We start from the raw sequence: 24,447 nt of genomic DNA on the forward strand, positions 1-24,447 counted from the left end.
CCGCCGATTAGTTAATGGAAAACGAACGTTAGATTAATATATGACGCATATTTCAATGAAAATTTAAATGCTTTACTAGAATTAGATACTCTCTTTCTCCAATATTATCAAAAAAAAAATTGTATTTGTTTTCTAGTTATATTTATTTATTTTTATCAATATTCCTAACGTAAATTTCTATGTATTTAATGAAAATATTTTATTGATCAGATTTTGTGAATATAAATATTTAAATTGAAAAAAACAATTTGTCCATGTTTTTGGTATTGATGTCTCCATTCATTTACAGCTAGAGAAAAGAACATCACCTGCTTTTATTATCTCTTCTTGCCTAGAAGATAAGGCATGTGAACATTCAGAACTGTTTGAGTGCCACCCATTTTAGAAGATTTTTTTTATTAGTATACCAATTTTTTTTGTTATTATATCAATTAAATACTTTTTTCTTGTTTTCTTTGATGGTGTGACTTTGATCAAATGAAATAATTGAGTTTGGGCTTTGCTCCAGAATAAATAATTGTTTTGGTGAATAAATAATTATCTCTCCATCAAGTTTTTGCCCCACTACTAAGATGGCTCCCTATAAAGAGAAATTCGGTCCATCTTTTGGTGTCTAATTCCACAGCTTTGGTTTGATTTATTTTAAGTCATTCTCATTTCTTGATAGACTTTTCTTGGATATGCCCCGGTTGGTACTGTGTTTCAAATGACAATCAGATAAATTTTGATTTTTTTGATTTAATTTTTTTTATATATATTTATTAATTTTTTAATATATTGATATTAAAAATATTTTATAAAAAAATAAAAAATATATTATTTTAATTTATATTCAAATAAAAATACTTCAACAAATAGTTATTATCCAACTTTAAATCTAACTTGAATTCAGCCTGTCGTTGTTAACTATTTTATTTTCACTATAATTAATTGCTTTATCACGTTGACGCCAGCAGTCAACAACTATCTTACATTCTCTTGGTATCGAATTCCATGCCTTCGCAAAATATCAAGGGCTCCAGTTGCCTCTCTAGCAATAATAAATTTTAATTTTATTTCCCCCCATCAATTTTTTGCCCCACCACTAATATGGCTCACTGTAAAAACAAATTTGGTCTATTTTTTGGTTTTTAATTCAACAGCTTTGACTTGATTTATTTTCTATCATTCTCCAAATATCTTTGTTTTTTTGATAAACTTTTCCTGGATATGCTCCAGTTGATATTGTGTTCCGAATAAAAATAATTTTTAATTTAATTTAATTTTTTTTATTTTTTATTTTTTATTTTTTATACTGATATTAAAAATATTTTTATATTGAATTGGATTTTAATAACATTGAATGAATCACAATTGAACAAGCAACGACTATGAATGTGCAGTGTGAGATGGGTCGTGAGACCATTGCTATCAAGAGTTTTTTATACGAGATGAGATGAACCTGTGAGATTATATTGCCCTGTAAGCTTGAAAAGGGATAATATGTTTTAATTTCAATTTAATGTAGAAGAAAATAAATCTCAATTTAGTGTGTTAGAATGCAACCACCGACTAATTAATGGACAATGGACCTTAGATTAATATACTATCATTTTTTTTTGTATTTGTTTTCTAGTCATATTTAATTTTTCATCAAGTGATTAATATGTATAATTCAATGGGTATAATTCTTATTAACGTTAAATGCTATGTATTTATAGTTTTGATGGATTAAGAGATGGGAGATAGAAAGAGAGACAAAGCAGCTCGAAAAAAGAAGAAAAAGAAAGAACAACAGTGAGAGAGAGACTAGAACAAAAGCAGACCGGTTTTTATTAACTAAATACACTTATTTTAGGAAGCTTTGATTATTAATATTAAATTCAAAACTTGAAATAAATCTTGTGGTATATTTCTTGCCTTTAAAGAGAAAAGAGGTATGAACTTAATCTCTAAACTTGAAAACTAATATAAAGACGTAATTAAATGATCATTGAAAAAAATAAAAATAAAAAAACCAATCCTTTCAACTTTATTTTAATCTTTCTATTTCAAGGGTGCACGAGATAAATGTTTTATATCAAAACAGAAAGGATTTTGATGGAAAGGACACTGCAACAAATTTTCCACGAGATGGGTCCGTACACTTGTGGATCTAAAAGCCTAAAACTCCTTGCTGTAAATTCTTTAGAGACAAGATAGTACATGAGTTGTTGTTTTTTTTAAATATATTTAAAAATATAATTTTAAATAAAAAATTTAAATTTTAATAAAAAATAGGTCAAACCACCCAGCCAAAAAAAAAAATACAAATTTACTTTATAAATCTAGAAAATATAAATGGAGAAGTACTGTGTATGTAGAAAGCAGTTGGTTTTTCGCCCTCGCAAACACCCTCAATTATCAATTATTTTTTCAATTAGGCCCTTAGATTCCATTATTTTTATGTTCTTAATTTCTTGTCTTCTGAAACGACTTGGTCAGATTTTGTTAAATTTTTAGTCTGCTCCTTGAGATTTCTCAATTTCATCTTCAAAGTTTAGTTTGTAACAATCGCCTTCTATAATTTTCATGCTTCATCCGTTTATAGAAGTAATTGTAACACAGAATATATAGGAATAAATCTCAGTGTTGTTTTTTAAGTTTATATAAAATATTTCAGTCTCATCTAAAAATATTAAAAAGTAAGAAAGAAAATCCAAATTAATAAAAATAAAAACCGAAAATATGACAAAATTTGAGATAATTAATTTTTCTAGAAATCCTAAAATTCTGTCCACTTAAATTCTCATACATTAACAATAATGTATATTCAAAGAAGTGATCAGTAATGTTAAGAAAAAGAATATCATGTTTCTTTTAAGGTAAAAATCAACTAAAAATCATATCTTTTTTTCATGAATTTTAAAGGTAAAAAAATATTTAATATGAGTTTTCATCATCAAATAAAGCCATTTGATACAAATATCGTTCATTTTGGTGGTCTCAATCGGTATCAATGACACTTTTTTCTTTATACCGCTTGAATTTATTAATCTCTCTCTCCCCTCTCTCAACAAGGGATTAAAAAATAATAAAAATAAACTTTTGTATCAAAATTGAATTGGAAAAATATTGAGATATTGAAATTGTATGATTTGCGTGATTTTCAAAGTTTAAGAACTAAAATGCATCATTTGCGAAACTTATAGCATGAGACCCATGTTTGGTGTCTTTTTCATTTCGGTCCCTCTTCGTTCAATCCTATCTTTTTATAATAAATCAAAATTAATTGGTCTTTAATTAGAACTAAATTGTCAAAAACAAATTAAGGAAAAAATTTAAAAAATTATAGTTTTAAGAGCGTGCGAGAAATATGACTAGTTTTAATTATCCCTAATTTATGACAATAATATAGGCAAAACTACATACAAAGTGAAGAGTGGGAGATTCTCAATTTTTTGAAAGGCTAATATTGTACTATTTATCTTAGAAATCCCTTGAATTTGTTCACACCAAATTTAAAATTCAGAGAAATTAAATCTAAGATTTATTTATAAATAAATTTTATTGTTAATATTTTTATTATTCCATAGTTACTTTATGTAAACCTTATATTTATTCGAGAAATCAAAGTAAACAAATTTATGGACAAACACTAGTTTATCAAGTACTTAAATAGATAGAGCACTTGAATAAAAGAAGATATAAAGTAGAAATATTTTTATATATCTTTATTGTTCAGAAATTAAAAAAAATAAAACCAATCCAAACTCATCTAAAAAAAAGTTAATTGTGACATCATCATTCTAATAATAGAACTATTGAAGTTATTTTATTGATAAGATTTTGTGAAAATAAGTATTCAAATTGAAAAAAGAAATTGTCCATGACGTTTTTGGTACTAATGTCTCCATCCATTTACAACTGGAGAAAAGAATGTCATCTATTTTTATTGTCTCTTCTTACTTGGAAGATAAGGTATATGAATATTCAGAGCTATTTGAGTCCATTCATTTTAGTAAGTTTTTATTTTTTTTATATTAGTATACCAATTTTTTTTTAATTATATCTATTAAATACATTGTTTCTTGTTTTCTTTGATGGTGTGACTTTGATAAAATGAAATTGAGTTTGGGTTTTCCTCCATGATAAATAATTATTTTGATGAATAAATAATTATCTCTCCATCAAGTTTTTGCCCCACCACTAAAATGGCTCGCTGTAGAGACAAATTTGATCCATCTTTTGGTTTCTAATTTCATGGCTTTGATTTGATTTATTTTCTGTCATTCTCCGAATATCTTGTTCCTTGATAGACTTTTCCTGGATATGGCCCGGTTGGTACTGTGTTTCAAAATGAAAATAGAATAAAATTTGATTTTTTTTATTTAAAATTTTTTTAAATTTTTTTGATATATTGATGTTAAAAATATCAGTATCATATCAATCATATAAATATTTTGATATACTTTCACTTTTTATTAATTTTAGTATATAAACTTTTATTTTCTCATATCATTGTACCCATTTTTTGTATCATATCAATCATATATTTTCATAAAAAGTCCATCGGTTTTCATGTTTTTCCCGATGATGTGACTTTGAAGAAAATAACATTGAGTTTGGGCTATCTTGGGGGAAAAGTTCCCTCCAAAATAATAATTATTTTGATAAATAAATAATATTTTCTAATTAAAATAAATTTGTTTATTTGATCGGAAGAAAAACCTTATAATTTTAGTGATGTTGATGTGATTCCATTGTTTTTATCTTTTTTCTTGGCTTCTGAAACGACTTGGTCAGCTTTTGTTAAATTTTTAGTTTGCTCTTTGAAATTTCTCAATTTCATCTTCAGAGTTTAGTCTGTAACAATCGCCTTCTATAATTTTCATGCTTCATCCGTTTATACAAGTAATAGTAACACAGAATATATATGAATAAATCTCAGAGTTGTTTTTAAAGTTTATATAAAATATTTCATTCTCATCCGTAAAATATTAAAAAGTAAGAAAGAAAATCCAAATTAATAAAAATAAAAACCGAAAATATGACAAAATTTGAGATAATTAATTTTTCTCGAAATCCTAAAATTCTGTCCGCTTAAATTCTCATTCATCAACAATATAACGTATATTTAAAGAAGTGATCTGTGGTGTTAAAAAAAAAAAAAATACTTATCATGTTTCTTTTAAGGTAAAAAATCAATTAAAAATCATATTTATTTTTTTACGAACTTTAAAGGTAAAAAAAAAATACTTAATATGAGCTTCCCTCATAAAATAAAGTCATTTAATACAAATATTGTTCGTTTTGGTGGTCTAAATTGGTATTAATGATATTTTTTTTTCTACCGCCGGAATTTGTCGACATCTCTCTCCTCTCTTAAATAGAGATTAAAAAATAACAAAAATAAATTTTTGCATCAAAATCAAATTAAAAAAATATTGAGGTACTGAAATTATATGATTTGCGTGATTTTTAAAGTTTAAGAAGCAAAATACATCATTTACGAAACTTATAACATGACACTTATGTTTGATGAGTTTTTGATTTCGTTCTCTCTTCATTCAATTCTATCTTTTCATAATAAATAAAAATCAATGGGTCTTTAATTAAAATTAAATTGTCAAAAACAAATTAAAAAAATATAATTTTTTAAACAGTTCATCTGAATGAAGAGTAAAGTCTTGGCAGGTAAAAAAAAATCAACGCGAGCAATACTTAATAATATCAAAACCAAAAGGAATGTGATGAAGAGGACACTGCCGCCCTATGCCATCATCCATTTTTCTTCAAGATGGTGCCATCATCCCTTTTTTTTTCCACGAGATGGGTCCGTTGGATGGTGCCATCATCCATTTTTCTTCAAGATGGGTCCAAGAGAACATTTTTTCCTAAAAGATATTTATATTAAAAATATTATAAAAAGAAACAAAGAGATTATATATATATTAAAGATAAATGTTAAATGAATCAATTCAGATACTGTGAACTATGTACTAAAATAAAATAAAAAAAATTATTTTTGATATTAATATATCATAAGATAAAAAAATATAAAAAATAATTTTAAATAAAAAAATTAATATTTTTAAAAAATACAGTTTCAAACTTATTCTCACAACCTTTTAGCATATTAAAACTAAAAAAACAAATTAGTGTTTAGTAGGAAAACAATATTAAAAAGTTAGAGTTAGGTAGGAAAAAAAAAAGGGCATCAAATCAATCAGGAAAGATTCATATTAAACCCTAAATGTTAAAATTAAAATGGAAAATGTTTAAGATTTTTTTACTTAATGTTGAAGAGTTAGTAATATAACCTTTACCGCAGTTTAGATGGAAAAATTGACTACAACAACAGCCAGCGTTGGAAATTTAAATTTATTCACAGCAAAAACAAAAATATATATTAGTAGGATTTCTCTTATTAATATTTATTGGCCAAAATATCGAAAAATTAAGAAAAAAACAAGAGAGACTATGAAGTGGATATATATTTATTCATTAAGATATTTTTTTAAAATTACTGAGATTAATTGTTTTCATTATGATGTGGAATTCTTTAAAACAACTAGCTATGCAGTTTTTTCCACGGCATGGGTCCGTGAAGTCCTCTATAAAAGCCTTAACCTCCTCGCTGCCATTCGCAACAATTAATATTGTAATAGTTGATATATATATTAAGATGGGGCTGTTCCTTCAGGTGTTGACGGTGTTAGTGATAACGGTTTCGCTGCAAGGATGGCTGCCTCTTAGTTGCTTGGAGGAAGAGAGGATCGCTCTCTTGCACCTCAAAGATTCTCTTAACTATCCCAACGGCACCTCCCTTCCCTCCTGGAGAATAGCCCACGCCAACTGTTGTGATTGGGAACGTATTGTCTGCAACAGCAGTACAGGTCGAGTCACCTTACTCGATCTTTTGGGCGTAAGGAACGAGGAACTGGGAGATTGGTACTTAAATGCCTCCTTGTTCCTTCCTTTCCAACAACTCAACGCTCTCTCCTTGTACGGTAATCGTATAGCTGGTTGGGTTGAGAACAAAGGTTTGCTCTCTTAAGTATTACAAAATATTTATATTACTTTTGTATTTTTTTAGAATTAATCAAATAAGGTGTTGTTTAATTAGTATCATTTTGGAAGAAAATAGAAAGCATATTTAGTAAAAAGGAGTAATTTGTTTAATTCCTTACATTATTAATATAATCATTTTGAGGGTGAAATGCAAGCTTTACCTGTAAATGCATATTCATAACGAACACTAAGCCAGTGATGATGGAAGCAATGGACAAGTAGTAAATTATAATCTTTCTTTCAACCTCTTTACATGAATTCATCGTACCAATTACATGCCTCTTCATCGATAATAATTAAGTTACTCCAATAATATCTTTTTTTTATTCTTTACATGAAGTCTTTATTTATTTATTTTTTATTTGTTTATATAGGTGGTTATGAGTTACAGAAATTGAGCAATTTGGAGATCCTTGACTTGGAATCTAATAGCTTCAATAACAGTATTCTATCATTTGTGGAGGGGCTTCCGTCTCTCAAATCACTGTATTTAGATTATAATAGACTGGAGGGGTCAATAGATTTGAAAGGTTAGTTTTTTTATATACTATTATTTTTATAAATATTAAATTTAATTAACACAATTATCTATTAAATTTAATTTCAAAAAACACTATTAATGAGTATTGTATTAATTTTTATATATATAAATATCAAGAATCTTTGACCAGCTTAGAGACCTTGAGTCTGGGCGGCAACAATATTAGCAACTTGGTAGCCTCAAGAGGTAATTAGTAACACATTCACATTATCTACCTGGCTGGTAGCATCATGAAGATAATATTAATTATTATTGTTTCTTCCCTAACTAACTTGCAGGTCCAAGCAACTTGAGGACTCTATACCTAGAAAATATCACAACCTATGGAAGTAGCTTCCAGTTACTGCAATCATTAGGAGCATTCTCAAACCTCACAACACTTTCTCTGGAATACAACGATTTTAGAGGAAGAATATTAGGTGACAGTAAGTCATATATTATATTATATATAGTGATGTTTATATATTTGGGTTTAAATGAAAAATTCAATTTGCTACTTTTGAACAAACAGAGTTTCAAAATTTAAGCTCCTTGGAAATGTTGTATCTGGACAGTTGTTCTCTAGATGAACACTCTCTTCAAAGCCTTGGAGCACTGCCTTCTCTAAAAAATCTATCATTGCGAGAACTTAATGGCACTGTACCTTATGGAGGTAAATTAACAAATTTCAACTCCACTATTACTTATCATTGATCATTTTATTTCTCTCTATACGTGCTACAATTAGGTGTCTGTATAGATTTTCTCTTTTATGTTTTAGCAACCTACTAAACAAGTCTTGGAGAGACAAATTAAATCTCAAATTTTGAAATTAACTCAATTAAAATCTTTATTATTTTAAAATTGTACCATCCATTTAATATAAATAACATTTCAATTTATTTTTTCCTCTTTCTCTCTCAACACCATTTAAGTGTAATGTAAATAAAATGATTACATAAAAACAATAATTTCTTTAATGAAAAGGTAACTTCATACATAGAGAGTGCTATTTTTAGGAGAAGAATAAATTAACAATGGTGTGTTTTTATTTTTGGGTCAGATGTATAAAAAATCCTTCTCTTAAATGGACACTACAATTTCTACACTTAAATTATGTTTTTAGTTTTTTTAGCCATGATTAATAAGTAATGAATTATTTATAATTTTAATTCCTTCTATGCTAATATAATTTCTTGTTTAATTGATCGTGGCAGGCTTCCTTGATCTCAAGAACTTGAAATACTTGGATTTGAGTTACAATACTCTCAGTAATAGCATCTTCCAAGCCATCGGAACAATGACCTCTCTTAAAACTTTAATGTTGTATAATTTAAATGGCCAATTACCTACAATGCAAGGTAAGGTTAGGTTGATGACTTTTACTCTCTCTCTTTCTCTCTCTAGGTTATATATTTTCTATTAGACACTCAAAGTTTTATTTTTTTCTAAATTATAATGTGATTAAGCTTATGTAACTTAAATCATCTTAAAGTGCTATATATGTATAGAATTTCTCTTTTATGTTTTCGCAACCTACTAAACAAGTCTTGGAGAGACAATTAAATCTCAAATTTAGAAATTAACTCATTTGAAATCTTTATTATTTTAAAATTCTACCATCCATTTAGTATGAATAATATTTCACTTTAATTTTGCCCCTCTCTCATCACCATTTCATTGTAATGTAATTAAAATGATAACATAAATAACAATATAACTTCATATATAGAGAGTGCTATTTTTAGGAGGAGAATAAATTAACAATGGTGTATTTTTTTTTTTGGGTTAGACATATAAAAAAAAAAAAACCTTCTATTAATTGGACAATACAATTTCTACACTTACCTGATGTTTTTTGTTTTTTTAGCCATGATTAATAAGTAATGAATTATTTCTAATTTTAATTCCTTCTACACTAATATAATTTGTTGTTTAATTGATCATGACAGGCTTCCTTGATCTCAAGAACTTGGAATACTTGGATTTGAGTTACAATACACTTAATAATAGCATCTTCCAAGCCATCGGAACAATGACCTCTCTCAAAACTTTAAGCTTGCAGAGCTGCAGACTAAATGGCCGAATACCTACAACCCAAGGTAAGGTTGATCACTCTTATTCTCTCTCTAGGTTATATATTTTCCATTAAACATTCAAAGTTTTAATTTTCTCTAAATTATAATGTGACCAGGCCTATGTGACTTAAATCATCTCCAAGAGCTAGATATTAGTGACAATGATCTTAGTGGAGTCTTGCCTTCGTGTCTGACGAATTTGACTTCCCTTCAACAACTTTATCTCTCTTCCAATTACTTGAAGATTCCCATGTCATTGAGCCCATTATACAACCTTTCAAAACTCAAGTCTTTTTCTAGTTCAGGTAATGAAATATTCGCAGAAGAAGATGATCATAATCTGAGCCCAAAGTTCCAGTTAAAGTCCCTCTATTTGAGAGGTCGTGGACAAGATGCGGGAGCATTACCCAAGTTCTTTTACCATCAGTTTAGCCTGCAATCTTTAGATCTTGAAAACATCCAAATAAAGGGAGGGTTTCCAAATTGGTTGATTGAAAACAACACATACCTACAAGAAATTTATTTAGAAAACTGTTCTCTTTCGGGTCCATTCTTGTTGCCAAAGAATTCTCATGTGAATTTGTCATTCCTAAGTATATCCATGAATCACTTCCAAGGCCAAATCCCTTCAGAAATCGGGGATCGTTTGCCAGGGTTAGAAGTTTTAAAGATGTCTGATAATGGTTTCAATGGAAGCATTCCTTCCTCGTTGGGTAACATGAGCTCGCTGTTTGAGTTAGACCTATCCAATAATGTTTTGACTGGAAGAATACTTTCGAACAACAGTTTGCAAGGCCAAATCCCTAGATGTATATGGAATATGTCTTCTCTTGAATTCTTGGACTTATCAGGGAACAATTTCTCCGGTCGTTTCCCACCTAGATTCAACACTTCTTCAAATTTGAGATATGTTTATTTGTCTAGAAATAAGTTCCAAGGACCGATCACAATGACATTTTATGACCTCGCTGAGATATTGGCATTGGATCTTTCCCATAATAATTTAACTGGTACAATTCCAAAATGGATTGACAGGCTATCTAACTTGAGATTTCTACTCTTGAGTTATAACAATCTTGAAGGTGAAATCCCAATTCAATTATCCAGGTTGGACCGATTAACCTTGATTGATCTTTCTCACAATCACCTTTCTGGTAACATCCTCTATTGGATGATATCTACTCATCCTTTCCCACAACCATACAATTCTCGTGATTCTATGTCCTCATCACAACAATCCTTCGAGTTTACAACGAAGAATGTATCCCTTTCTTATAGGGGCAGCATTATCCAGTACTTCACAGGAATTGATTTCTCATGCAACAATTTCACAGGAGAGATTCCTCCTGAAATTGGAAACCTCAGTATGATCAAGGTATTGAACCTTTCGCATAACAATTTGACGGGACCAATTCCACCAACATTTTGGAACTTAAAGGAAATAGAGAGCTTGGATCTTTCCTACAACAAACTAGATGGAGAAATCCCACCTCGACTTACTGAACTATTTTCTCTAGAAGTTTTTATTGTGGCTCACAATAATCTGTCTGGGAAGACTCCTGCGAGAGTTGCTACAAGGACAACCCTTTTCTTTGTGGAGAACCGCTATCCAAAATATGTGATGTGGCTATGCCACCATCACCAACTTCAACGAACAATGAAGATAATGGTGGCTTCATGGATATAAAGGTTTTCTATGTGACCTTTTGGGTTGCATACATCATGGTGCTGCTAGTGATAGGTGCAGTTCTGTATATAAATCCATATTGGCGACGAGGATGGTTTTACTTTATTGAGGTAAGTATTAACAATTGCTATTATTTTCTAGTGGACAATTTTCCCATTTTATCCAAGTTTGAGTTTTCATAGCCTTGATGGTACCAAGACTTGGTGCATCGTTGTGTATTCTAGTTTTAAGATTTAAACAAGTTTAAATGCATGCTCAAGCGATGTTGTATTAATTTATACAATTCCATTCGGTTTTGTGGATTTTTATACAGCGGGGGCTTTTCAATTCCATGAGTTTTTACTTCCCTTGTATATTACATTATTACTTGATATTTACGGATGATCAATTCAAATTTACAACACAAATATCCAAAAATATTTAATATTAAAGGGAATACATTACAACACAAATATCAATTCAAATTTATTTCACTGATTGTATATAAGCTTGTGAGCACTTAGATAATTTGCTTGATCTACAACTTCAGTAACTGAGAGTATTGAGCTGCCTTAGATTGAGTTTCCTAGCTAATATCAAAGGGTAATGTCGAGAACGAATCCCTTCAGGGCCGACCCTTGCCCATATGGCACTCCCCGGCCACTTGAAATGGATGACCACCGGTACTGAGAAAATTAATGAATCAAAGCAGTCTCGAGATTCCACATAACAATTCATCTCCACTTCTGAATACTCTAATCTCAAACGTCCAGCATATGCTGTGTCGCACCCTCCCGAGAGCTCGACGTCGCGGCGACACTTCCTCCGTAGCGGGGATTCGATATTGGGGTCTTTCTGTTGTGAAAAAGGGAGTCGCCACCTAGTATTATGGTTACTAGGAAACCTAACTGGTCTTTCAGAGATTCTAAGGCAAGGGACTGGTTGCGTAAAGGGAAGGTTTTAGCACCCCTAGTACGCCCTACCTAAGGTAAGCTGCTTGGTGTTTGATTTGCCTTATAAATGTTATGGTGTTGATGTTCTCTAATCCCATCAGTTTCCTAGGATAAGTCTGCTCTGATGAACGAAATCTAGGGTGCTTTAAAAACCTATTTTTTCGTCTCGTAAACCGTGGAGTAAAAAATTGAAATGTCCTCGATTATAATCAAGGCTTCTTTCAAAGATTTGTGCGGATTTATTATTCCTAGAAAATTATTTTGGATATTTACCACTCCGGGTTTCTTTATCCAAATATTAACAGTGAATAATAACAAATTATTCCCAATAATATTTTGGATATTCGTCCTTTAAGGATTTCTTTATCCAAACATTAGCGGTGAATAATAGATGAATTCCCCCAAAATAAAATTTTTATATTTTTTGGAATATTGGCCAATACCCTTTGGAGTTTTACAAACATGTTGTAAAATCCAGAAATGCAAGAAAAATGATTTTTGTTGTGTTTAAGAAATCCATGCGAAAACACATTTTCAAAGCTTCAAATATTTGTTTTTTATATAAAAAAACATAAAAACAATGTTAGGGTATTGGTCGTATGCAGGAAAACAAAACATTTTTTATTTTATATTTTTTTTGATGTCTCGACGAAAACCGGGTATTTTCATACCGGACTTGTATCTTTATAGTACAAAAATACAACCTTGCAGAAAATCACAGATTTTTTAAATACATGTTTGAAGAAAACTTTTTGAATGGGACAGACTCGACCCAAAGGAAAATGGGCCGAAATCAGCCCAAAAATAAAATGGGCCTACTTTCTACAGGGCTGGACTCAGCCCAGCCCAAACCACATGACTGGTTACTGTTCACTGTACAGTAACCGTGTTACTGTTGACCACGTTACTGTTCAAGTGAATTAAATTTCACTTGAACAGTGCAAACACAAAGCAAAGAATGCTCACGGTGCGGGAGGTGAAGAGAACAGACCTGGGAACGAACGGATAACGGTGGCGAAGGCTTGCTGGCTGGTCGATCAGTGCTGCCGTCCGCTTCAGCTTTCCCCCCTTTATTCTCTGTTGGCGTTCTTCTTCTGAGTTTCCTCCTCTACAATCTTCGGTCCTCTCTCTTTCTTCTGGTTTTCTGCACTTCTTCTTCCCTGTTTCTGCAGGTTTTATATGCAAGAAAATGAAAGCAAAGACCAAAAAAGATGATGAGCTGGTGCGGTTGGTGGTGTTGCCATTTTCGTCTACTGGCTTCTTGTTTCCTCCTCTTTCTATCTGCCTTCGGCTTCCTCTGGTGCTGGTGCTTGCTGAAGATGGAGGTCGGGAAGGATATCCTGCTGTCATGTTACTGCTGCTGTTTGCTGCTTCAGGAGGAAGGATCCGGCTACTGTGCTGTTCTTGCTTATTACTGCTCAAAGTGGCTGAGGAATTGCAACTGGTGATGACCGCTCCCCTGCTGGTTCCTGCTCCCAGTGCAGAGAAGAAAGCAAAGCTACTACTGGCGACTGGGAAGAGATATAGATGACTGGGATCAGCTGCTGGCAGGGACGAGACTGGTCGCCATCCTGGATTGCTGCTGCAGCTAGTAACCACTCCTGGTGATTGAGGGGCTGCGAGTCAGCGGTGGCTGCCGGAGTTGAAAATGACGCTGCTGCTGAAGCTGGAGACGGCTGCGTACTGGTGCAGGACTCAGAGAAAAGCCGTCTGTTTGGAATGTGAAGCAAAGCTCCTGACACTGTTTATGGCTCACGGTTTTGGCTGGTCATAAAGAAGTTGCTGGACTGTAGGGGAGAATCGGGCGTTGATGGGGGTGGTGTTCTGTTTATCTCTTCCCCTCTTCTCCTTTCTCTGTTTTCCTGTGGGCTGCTGTTTCGTTGCACCGCTGGAGGAGAAGAAAACTACTGGAGACAGAAACGAAAGGCAAAGGCGATGGCGAGGGCGTGCTGGTTGGTCCTTCTGTGTTTTCTGCTGCTTATCTTTTTTCTGCTGCTCGTCCCTATTGTGTCCTTCCTCGACCGTTTGTTCTCTGGTTTTCTTCCCCGTGCTTCCTGTCTTGGCTTTACTGAAAAGAAAATGGTTGCTGTGGGGTTCGGGGGAGGCTGGTTTGGGGCTCCGTTGACAGAGAAGGCTGTTTCGGGTGCAGGAAAGAAATGGCCGAGAGAGGGGAATGGCCAAGGGAGGGACTGGTTTTGGGTGTTCTCTCTTTCTCGTTTACAAAACTGAGCTCTCTGCCTTCCCTCCAAAACAGACCCCCCCTCTGTTGTTTCAGCGTTGCTTGGCCTCTTTGCTTCCTTTCCCTCTTTCCCGTTCCCCTCTTTTGGTTTTCCAGCCCTCCCTCTTTTCAAAAACTCTTCCCCCCCTTTTGCAGCTGCGTCAAAGGGGAGCGGGGCAGCAGCATGCGCATGGGGAGCAGGGGACACCAAGCCAGGGCAGCCTGCGCTGCTCCCCTGCCTGCGCTGCTCCCCACTCCTGAGGGTCTCGGGCAGCGGCATGCACATGGGGGAATGATGTCTACACTATTTAGGGGTTTTTTTCTTTTTATTTTTTATTTTTGTGGGGATCCAAAAATGGGTTACAACATGCTGCAATGCTTGATTAAAGTCATTTGATTACGCTTAGACTAGGTATCGGATGTTCCAAAAGTGATGTACAGAAAACTAGAAAACCTTGTATTTGATATCATTAGCTTTCACCTGGAGGTAAAAAGAAAAAAAAAATTAAACTTCCTCTAAAAAAAACTAGAAAATGAGAAGTACAAGAATAATAGATCCAATTAGACATGGACAAATATCCGGTGAAAGAATACATGAAAATAAAGTTAAGTCTCTTGTTAGAATCTTTAATTACCTCCACTTCCACTTGCTTAAAACACTGACAAATCAAAATGCATTTCTTCTCTTCCACTTCCACTAGCATGTCCTTTAGCTTTATCATATTTCCAGCTGCAATTGCCACAACAAGGAGAAAGTTAAGAAAGCAAAGGGAGCATTAAAAAACTAAACTGGCCTTATTTGTTTCATGAAAACTATTTTCATGTAAATGATTTATGGCATCCCTTAACAACTTAAAAGGTGTCAAGTGCATTTTATTTCAATCCACCAAAATTCCCCCTGCATTCCCTCCTTATGTTATGAAAAAAAATAGTTTTAGCATTCTTTCCGCAATGAACTTGCATTATTTTACAGCAAATGCATGTAACAATCCAACAACCATTTTCATTCTACAGAAACATACTCATGCGAGGGTAAACTATACATTTCTATCAGCAAGATAGAGATCCTTGCTCAAGCTCTTAACACAACTTACCATTCAACATTTTGGCTGTAGTCATCAACCAGAAGATACAATCCCTCCGAATGCACTGCTCAATGGCTAAAAGAGGCCACCAAGTTTTCAACTTTTCCACCTCTATATGCAACCGATATTTGGAATGTAACCTTATCTCTTCATCTCCTCATTCAGCAATTGGTATATGTTCTCCGAATGATGATGTAAGCTGCCACCAGCATGAAATTCATGAGCACGAGCTCCAACGTCAATCCAGCTACAGCCAGGGGTTTTAGAGACACCACACTGCCTCATCTTTGCAGAATGATCCCGCCTTCTCATATTTGCATATATCTTAGATGAGATAATTGCATCTCTGGAAACAATTGAATGACCCTTTCACCAACATCTGCATTTCTACGCCTCTGACAGGCACCGAGCAATGACCCCAACACAATTTCATCTCGTTTTCCAGGCATCTTATTGATTAAGTCCCAAGCTTCGTTCAGAAGTCCTGCACGCGCACAAAGATCAACCATGCAAGAATAATGCTTGACTTTTGGGACCAATCCAAATAACAATTTCATTGATTCAAACAATTGGCGGCCCTCATCAACCAATCCGGCATGCACACATGTAGAAAGTACTCCTATGAAAGTGATGTCATTAGGTTGAACAGTGTCATTATCCTTTGACATGCCTCTGAATAATGATAATGCTTCCAGGGCCTGCCCATGGATAGCAAGAGCAGAAATCATGGCATTCCATGAGACCTCATTTTTTTTAGGCATCCTCTCAAAAACCCTGAGTGCATCATCCAAGCTCCCACATTTTGCATACATATCAATCAATTCACTCGCAACGTAGACATCGTGCTGTAAACCTCTTTCTTATGCATGTGTCTCAACCCATTTCCCCAAATCAAGGGCCCTTATTGTGGAACATGCAGACAATACTTCAATCATTGTGACTTTATCTGGATTAGGACCTGCCTCTCTCATTCAATTTGGATTAGGACCTGACTGACTTTATCAATTGCTTCATTGGAAGCTCCATTCTGTGCACACATATGAAGTGATAGTTGAACAAAAAAAAAATCATATTAACTTGAAACGCATATACAAATTTCATATATTTGTGTGGTTTTTATTTCATAGCTGATTAATTAGGAAGAATTCAAATTTCAAGTTAGTTTAAAGGAACAGAAATAAACACAATTCCACTATATGTGACAATTACAAAGTATAAAACCGATCTAATTACCATGTGATAATGGCATTCCAAGTGACAACATCCTTGTTTGGCATTGAATCAAAGACCCTCCTCGCAGATATCAAATCCCCACACTAACCATACATGTCAATCAAGGCAGACCCCACATACGAATTTACCTACATCTTCTTCTCCAAAACAAGCCCCTCCACCCATCTCCCCAAACCCAAATCCCCACACCCCCCAAGAACATTCACCAGCGTCATCTCATCTGGCTCAAACCCCTCCTCCCTCATTTCCATAAACAACCAAATTGCCTCTTTAGCAAAACCCATCTTAGAATACCCCGAAATCATCGAATTCCACGACACCAAGTCTCTGTCACCCATTTCATCAAACACCTTCCGTGCAAACCCCATTTCACCACACCTTGCGTCCTTTGTAGTCAAAGAATGATTCACATGCTCGTCACCATCCAAACCAGCCTTAAACACCAGACAATGACCGATCTTTCCATGAACCAAACCCCAAACATTCCCTCACGCTATAAACAAAAAAGGGTATGTGAAATTATTTGCTTTTAGGCCTAAAGACTTCAGCTTGTAATACAATTCAACACAAAAATCATACTTTTTCCATGTGGTAGCTAACCCACGAAGCATGAAATTGAAGGCATAAATATTGGGTTTGGTGAGTTGATTAAAAACAAGGGATGCATAGGCCAAGTCTTTGAGGTCAACGATTTTGGAAAGAAGGAAATTGGGTTTTGGTATTGAGTTTATAGGCATTTGTGTGTGGATTTGTTTTAGTAGGTTTTTCGATTTGCATTGTTTTATCAGAGATAAAAGCTTTTCAGTTAGGTTTTGATGATGTTTTTTTTGGGTTTGGAAGTTGAGGTTGGAAAGAGAGAGGTGGTAGGGGGGTAGAAAAGAGGTAGGTCTTGTCCTGTACTGTCTTCGGACACAACAGGCATTGCATAGATAGTTACCATCATTGTTTTGATTAAAAAAAAGGTTTTTTCTTGCAACACCAATTTGATTTCTTGCATGTTCTCATGTAGTCACCAATCAATATTTGACAGATTATATGCCCGGGAGAAGAAACTCTACCAAGAAGTCAGGGTACATCTCAAATCTTCTGCATAACTTTTTGAATGATGCATTCTGAGCGTCACTAGTTTTCAAGACTATGGTTATAGCATAGAATTTCAATGTATTTATTTTTGCTGCTGGAATGGGTTTTATCTATGCACAGCAGCTACGAGGCGATACACACAGGGTCCCAATCCGTTCAAAGAGATTTGGAGCAGGGTTGTCAGTTGAATGAGGCAGAAGTATGGAAATGGTGGAGGTTGATGAAGTAGAAGATGTAATGACTACAGAGAAAATGGCTGAAATTCCCATAAAGGTACTTTGTGCAGGAATGTCAGTTGCAAACAGCTCGCTTACTGAATTTGCTATTGGTTCTGCAGAGGGATATGCAGAATATGTTACGTAATGGGAGAATGCCATTGCCAAGTGCTCCAGAGTTCTAGCAGAAACAGGAAGAAGGAATTGGAAGTGAATCAATGAGAATGAATGAGTGCTCACGGGGTGATTTTTTTACAGTGGATTCAAATTCAACAACTACAAGGGCTATTTCCTGCAGCACGGAGAGTTTCTGAATTTTCATGATTAGAATCCAACTACTGTGGCCACAATTTCCTCTGAAGTTTGAAACACCTATCACTTTGCTTAAGGAAATGTTCACAATTAACAACCTACAACTGTTGGATGATTATTTTTCAAAAATTTTACATGGAATACAAGAATGAAAGGTAAAAAGGAAACTATCGTTCTCACAGTGATGTCCATGACTGAATTGTCATGAGGAAAAAAATTGTCAAGGAAAATACAAATTTGTCAAAAAATGAATGCTTCTTCAGTCATAACTGAAGCCTTTTATCTTCATCTTCATCTTCATCTTCATCTTCATCATCATCAACCTCCACCTCAGAAAAATCATTACTGCTCATGACAGATAGAAAGACTAAAACCGCAACTACTTGTGTCACTAGAAAGTATCTTGCCCTTCTTCTGAAAGTTTTCTCCTCTTCTGTCCTTTCCCTCCTGGGTTGCTTCTTAGGTTTTGAGCCTAGTGATAAAAACACATGAAAATAGTTAGAAATTCTATTTGAAAGAAAAGAGACATGGATGGTACTTTTTGACCTCTTATTTCCCAATGGCTTTTATTTTTCTTGAAGCATCTTAAACATTAACAAATTGTTAGTTTGATGATGACTAAAACATGATCTGTAGGCTGGTTTGGTTTAGTAAATCCACAATTCAAGACACTATCAGATGACCAATATAATATTCACAAGAATAAAAGATGAAAATATCTTGCCTGAATTTGAAGGACGTCTTGATGAAGTTGATGAAGCGTCTGAAAGGAATTGCGGGACAGAAGAAGACGATCCAGCCTCCAAGAAATCTGTCTTAAGTTTTTCAGCATATCATATGAGATTACCATGCTCCAAGAGTGCACTTCGCAGCATCGATGATTCCTAATGGCATGGAACACATAAAAGGATTAGAGTTGAAAATATTTGACAGGTGAAGCAACAAACTCAAATACTTTGTGCCAAGACAGAATAACAATAGCACATCACGTGAAAATCAAATAAGTAGAAACCATGTTAACAGAAAATGGTTTCAAGAGAGTTTTTAAATGGAAAAAATAAAATTGATGGTAATGTGTTTTATAACAGCATAGATTGATGTAGTGTTCTTGAAAGAAATTAGAAGAACTTGATTGTTAGATATTTACAGCAAGGCCACATGTAATAACCATAGCGATGCTTGTCATCAGGGCATTCAACTACAGAAAGTGAATGGTAATAATGTAATTGTTTTTGCACCATCATCCCAGGTCATGTATTACCACATTTTCAGCTGTAAATAATTGTTCTCGCCATACAAATGCCAGCATTCAGCTCTCACAGGTCACAGATCAAGACAATTGGTAAAGTGACTCACAGGAAATGCTTGAAGAGTGAAAAGGACATGCCCAAGGAAATATGCGTCCAAACTAGATGGCCTGCACAAACAGAAAAATGAAGTTGGGTGTATAATCAATGCATAGTCAAGACCTCAAACTTAAAATTTGAATTCAAAACATAAAAACCAAAATATCTTAGATGATTTCAGGTAAAAAATGGAAAATATATATATTAACCATGATATAAAAAAGAAACACCTTTCAAAAAGAAATGTGTGATCCCCTAATGTGGTTGACAAAGCTCCATATGCAATTTTCGCTCTCTTGTAGATCTATCCATAAATTAAAATAAAAAAATTGCAAGGCCATGGTCAAGGAAAATTAACAGAAAATGAAGCAATATATAAACGGGTAAAATCATTCCACTAGTGTATGTGCGCAGATTTGATATCAACAAGTTGCAGAAAAATATCATAAACGATAGAAGTGTAACCTCTGCTTCCCTTCGTTCAGTATTTTCTTTAGTTATCCCAAGTCGCTGCTTAATAACGTGCACTAGTTCGGGCAGAGGTTCCATCAGACCCCACCCAGAGTTCATCCATGATTGCATCTGCAAGCCAGGTGCTAACCATCGCTTTCATTGATATCTATTCTGGGAGCAAGCTGAAGTCAGTGTCCAAATCAACAATACCATCTTCCTTTAAACTTTTGATGACCCCACCATTCTCGACATTGTAGGCCACATAAGTGCCTGATTCAATATATGGAATTTGATCTACAACAGAAAGTCAGATAAGTGTTTTGAAGACAATTTTGATATTTACATTATATATTTGAGAAAACGAACATATATGACAACATGAGCAAAGCATGCACACACATTAAAAACCAGCTGCCATTTCTTGTCAATCAAAAAACCAATATCCATCAAAAACAGTCCTGGTCATGCAGATCCAATCTTGAATGCTAATTACTAACTCCTTCCCTATTATTTATGACCATGGCCTTCTTTAAGACAATATGTTAGCCTCATTTATTCCGAATACTCGCCATACACCGAGTCCCAAAACACACTAAAATTCCCACTGAACAACAAAATACCAACTTTCAGATATCCAAAAGAACTCAGTTAAACGAAAGCATAGAACCCAGTTAAACTGAAAATGATCACAGCCCATCTTAACATGATCAAATTCACATCCATTCTGTGAAAACAACTCTGCTAAAGAAATGAGGTACGTTTCCTTAGTGATTCAGACCTATCAACACATAAAAGAAGAAAATGGAAACAAAGAAAACAAACACAAGGTAAACTAGCAGCAACAAAAAAAAAACAAGCCGAAACCCAGAACAACAACTTACAAACATGAATAACAATAAATGAAAATAAGAACCCAAAAAAGAATACCTGAATCAGGGAAAGTGTTGTTGAAAACCAAATGGAATGGAATGGAAAGTTAGAAAATTTGAGGTAGAGGAAATTAAAGAGGCAAGCAGATTGGACAACCAGTGGGGAGACCAAAACTGGGTTTCCTTGCAACAAGAGTATACTCTGCTCTTTCTTGAGATTCTTGCATCTCTCTTTATCTTTAATGTTTTTGCTGATAATTCTCTTTTAGCTTCAAAGCTTGAGAGAGTGGAGGGTTCTTGGTTTTCTTTGATTCTTGATGGGTAAAGGGTTTTTCAGGCACCGAACAACCAGAGAGACAACGCAGAGGAGGGGTTTAGGTCGTTAGATCCATGTCTAGCGTGGGTTAGGCCATCTTAGTTATTTTTCTTGTAAGAATAGGCTTGCTTGGTGGAACTCCCTCAATTTGGGTTGCATCTTTGGGTTTTCGAGCCTTGTTCTATGCTTTGATATCAAATTATCTCTTCAATCCAATCATCATGCCATTGCTCAAACCAAAGATATTCTAGAGGTAATGACATGAATAACATTTGGGAGAGTTTTTAGCATTGTTTTAAAATCTGGATTGCTTGGCGGATAGGCCCGGGTGTGAATTGATCTGGTTTAAGGAAAAAACCTTAGTTAATCGGGTTAAAATTTGGGTTAATTTAATCAATTTAGATATTATTCATTTAAAATTAACCATTATTTTATTGACTTTTTTTAAAAGAAAAAAAAGTCAAAACTACTTTGTTTTGATTTTAATTTTTTTTTGAGTTGGTTGTAACTCAAATCTTGCATTAAATTAATTTGATTAAATTAATTTAATACGTGTAATCTTACCTATTATTTTTTATATTTAATTAATTTAGTATTAATTTTTTTATTGAATTAAAAAAAAAATAATTAACAAATTAAAAAAATATTTAATTTTTCCTGCGCAAGAATTCACACAGCTTTCCACAATTCCTTTAAACCTGCGAAGCACAAACAACAATGTTCCATGCATATATGCACATAAACCCTATTTTGTGGATTTAACATTATAATGTTTTTTCCTTTTCAAACAAGAAGATGTAGAAGATTTACGTCTCACTAAACTTTGATTTTGAATTTAAAGTCAAGAGTAGAAATTAATACTGTCATGGAGAGAGAGAGTGTGTTCTTACGAGCGAGGGTTATCCGTGGTGCTAAGATGAGCACATGAAGCGTAAGGGTTGCAGAAATAATGAGTTAGTGGTGCGGAATTAGTCTTCAAGCTGCAATCTTTTAAACATTTAGCAGCACAGCCGATCGAGAGCAGATTTTTGGTGGGAGAGGACGCATGGAAGGTAGCAAGCAATTTGGGTAGCAATCCAAGATAGAGCCTCCAGCTAGCAGAGTGCTCATCCCCAGTACCACTAAAGAAGCTATCAAGAGAGACCTCTTCATCATCGCCTCCATTTGCTTCTCTTTTTGAGCTACTTGGAGATTCCTGTTATAATGAGCAGATTGAACTGTTCAACCCTTTACAGCACTTGTTAGGAGAAACTGCTGTAACTTCCTTACGAATTTTTGGAATATATGAAACGTATGGATTTTCCTTACACAAGCTTACATATAAGCGATTGAATCGAGGATAGAATTAAGTATGGCTGAACTTATCGGACAATGCATGATCAAAGGAAAACAGAGAGGAAAGAATCATGGGGCCGGTGGCATTTTCATGCATGTATATGCACTTATGGATTTTCCTTACACATGCTTTCGTATGTGCGATTGAATCGAGGGAAGAATTATGGCTAAACTTATGACACCATTTCATGAAATAATATTGTAAGCAGTTGCTTGATTGATTCCTCTTATGTTTCCTAAAACACTTGATATGTATCATATTATTTTAATATGGATCTATGGAAATAAATGAGAGGCCAACCTTTTGTTACCTAATATTTACTTAATGCACTGCTAAGATCAAGTCATCTTATGATCAAAAGAAAAATAGAGTCATCTTGCTTTAATTAATAAAAACAATTAAAGGAGGAGGGTTTTTTGTGTTTTCTTTTCAATTTTATTAGGAATTTTATAAAATTATTCTAAATTAATAACTTAAAATATGGTTTGATAGACTAACTCGACTCGAGTTTTTTTTTTCTGACTTAACTTTTGTTTTTATATAAACCATTCATATCTAATGTATCTTCAATAAACCTATTGTTCCAGATCTGATTCTGTACTTTTATTAATCCAACAAGTAAAAATATTAAAAAGTTTCCTAAAACACTTGATATGTATATATATATATACACACACATCATATTATTTTAATATGGATCTATGGAAATAAATGAGAGGCCAACCTTTTGTTACCTAATATTTACTTAATGCACTGCTAAGATCAAGTCATCTTATGATCAAAAGAAATATCGGGTCATCTTGCCTTAATTAACACACACAAAAAAACCCTATAGGAGGAGGGTTTTTTGTGTTTTTATTTTTTTTAATTTTAATTTTAATTTTATCATTTAAATTTAGGTTTATTATAAATTTTATGAAGTTATCCTAGATTAATGATTCAGACCGCGGTTTGATGGGCTAACTCGGTTGACTCGAGTTTTTTTCTTTTTCTAATTAATTTTTTTTTCTCAATTTTATCCTTCAATATTAAGTTAATAAATAATTAAAATTCATTATTTATTTCAGTCTGTTTTTATGAGGTTATCCTTATCTCATGACTTGGATCACAAGTTTAATAAGTCGATTCTAGTTAACTTGAGTTATTTTTTGTGTTTTTTTTAATTGATTTTCTTTTTAATTTCATCTTTTAATATTATGTTGATTGAGAATTAGGTTTCATTATTTGTTTTGATTTGTTTTTTATTGAGTTATCCTGATCTCATGACTCAAGTCATGAGTGTGGCAAGTTAACTCGAGTTGACACGAATATTTTTTTATTAATTTTTTTTTCAATTTTATTCTTTAATATTGAATTTATTAAAAAAACAACTTAATCAAAGTTTTCTCCATCTTCTAGCTTACATTTTTCTTTGGCAATGGACGATTGACAACATCAAACTAGTTCATGCATTGTCTTTTCTTCCATGAACTTGAACATGTTTTAGGTCTTACGAAGGAGGTTATATTATACATTGTTATAAAACTTGAATCAATTTCGTGATTTAAACTAAGAATTGGTCAATTCAAAACTTAGATTGGTCCACATTAAAGAAAACATAAGAGGAGGAATTAACCAAGCTTGAATTAATAAAAAAAATCAGGTTAATACGTAATCCAATAAAAATTCATTGATTTTTTTTATAAATTTTTTTTTTATCCAAACAATACTATTTTAATTTTTTTAAAATAAA

General features: G+C 33.3%; 1 protein-coding gene and 1 pseudogene across 10 annotated transcripts in view; one reads left to right on the forward strand and one right to left on the reverse strand.

Moving 5' to 3' along the window:
* Positions 1–18,562, forward strand: part of LOC18107836 (receptor-like protein 13) — a 30,643-nt gene extending 12,081 nt beyond the window's left edge. Inside the window, exons 1-10 of one of the 10 annotated variants that reach the window (XM_024590696.2) lie at positions 6,598–7,004; positions 7,407–7,562; positions 7,691–7,759; positions 7,852–7,998; positions 8,085–8,225; positions 8,770–8,913; positions 9,505–9,654; positions 17,816–17,855; positions 17,989–18,141; positions 18,206–18,562. In XM_024590696.2, the coding sequence (XP_024446464.1) occupies positions 6,647–7,004; positions 7,407–7,562; positions 7,691–7,759; positions 7,852–7,998; positions 8,085–8,225; positions 8,770–8,913; positions 9,505–9,654; positions 17,816–17,855; positions 17,989–18,097 (1,314 nt within the window). In that variant the 5' untranslated portion in view covers positions 6,598–6,646 and the 3' untranslated portion in view covers positions 18,098–18,141; positions 18,206–18,562. Of the gene's footprint in view, positions 1–6,597; positions 7,005–7,406; positions 7,563–7,690; positions 7,760–7,851; positions 7,999–8,084; positions 8,226–8,769; positions 8,914–9,504; positions 9,655–9,746; positions 11,645–17,815 lie in introns of those variants that run through there. The other 9 variants (XR_008057989.1, XM_024590695.2, XM_024590697.2 and 6 more) reach the window with 9 other exon arrangements.
* LOC18107839 (mitochondrial outer membrane import complex protein METAXIN-like) lies at positions 18,477–21,709 on the reverse strand (annotated as a pseudogene).
* Positions 21,710–24,447: the final 2,738 nt, after the last annotated feature.

The sequence above is a fragment of the Populus trichocarpa genome, chromosome 18 (assembly GCF_000002775.5).
Source record: "Populus trichocarpa isolate Nisqually-1 chromosome 18, P.trichocarpa_v4.1, whole genome shotgun sequence".
Taxonomy (NCBI): domain Eukaryota; kingdom Viridiplantae; phylum Streptophyta; class Magnoliopsida; order Malpighiales; family Salicaceae; genus Populus; species Populus trichocarpa.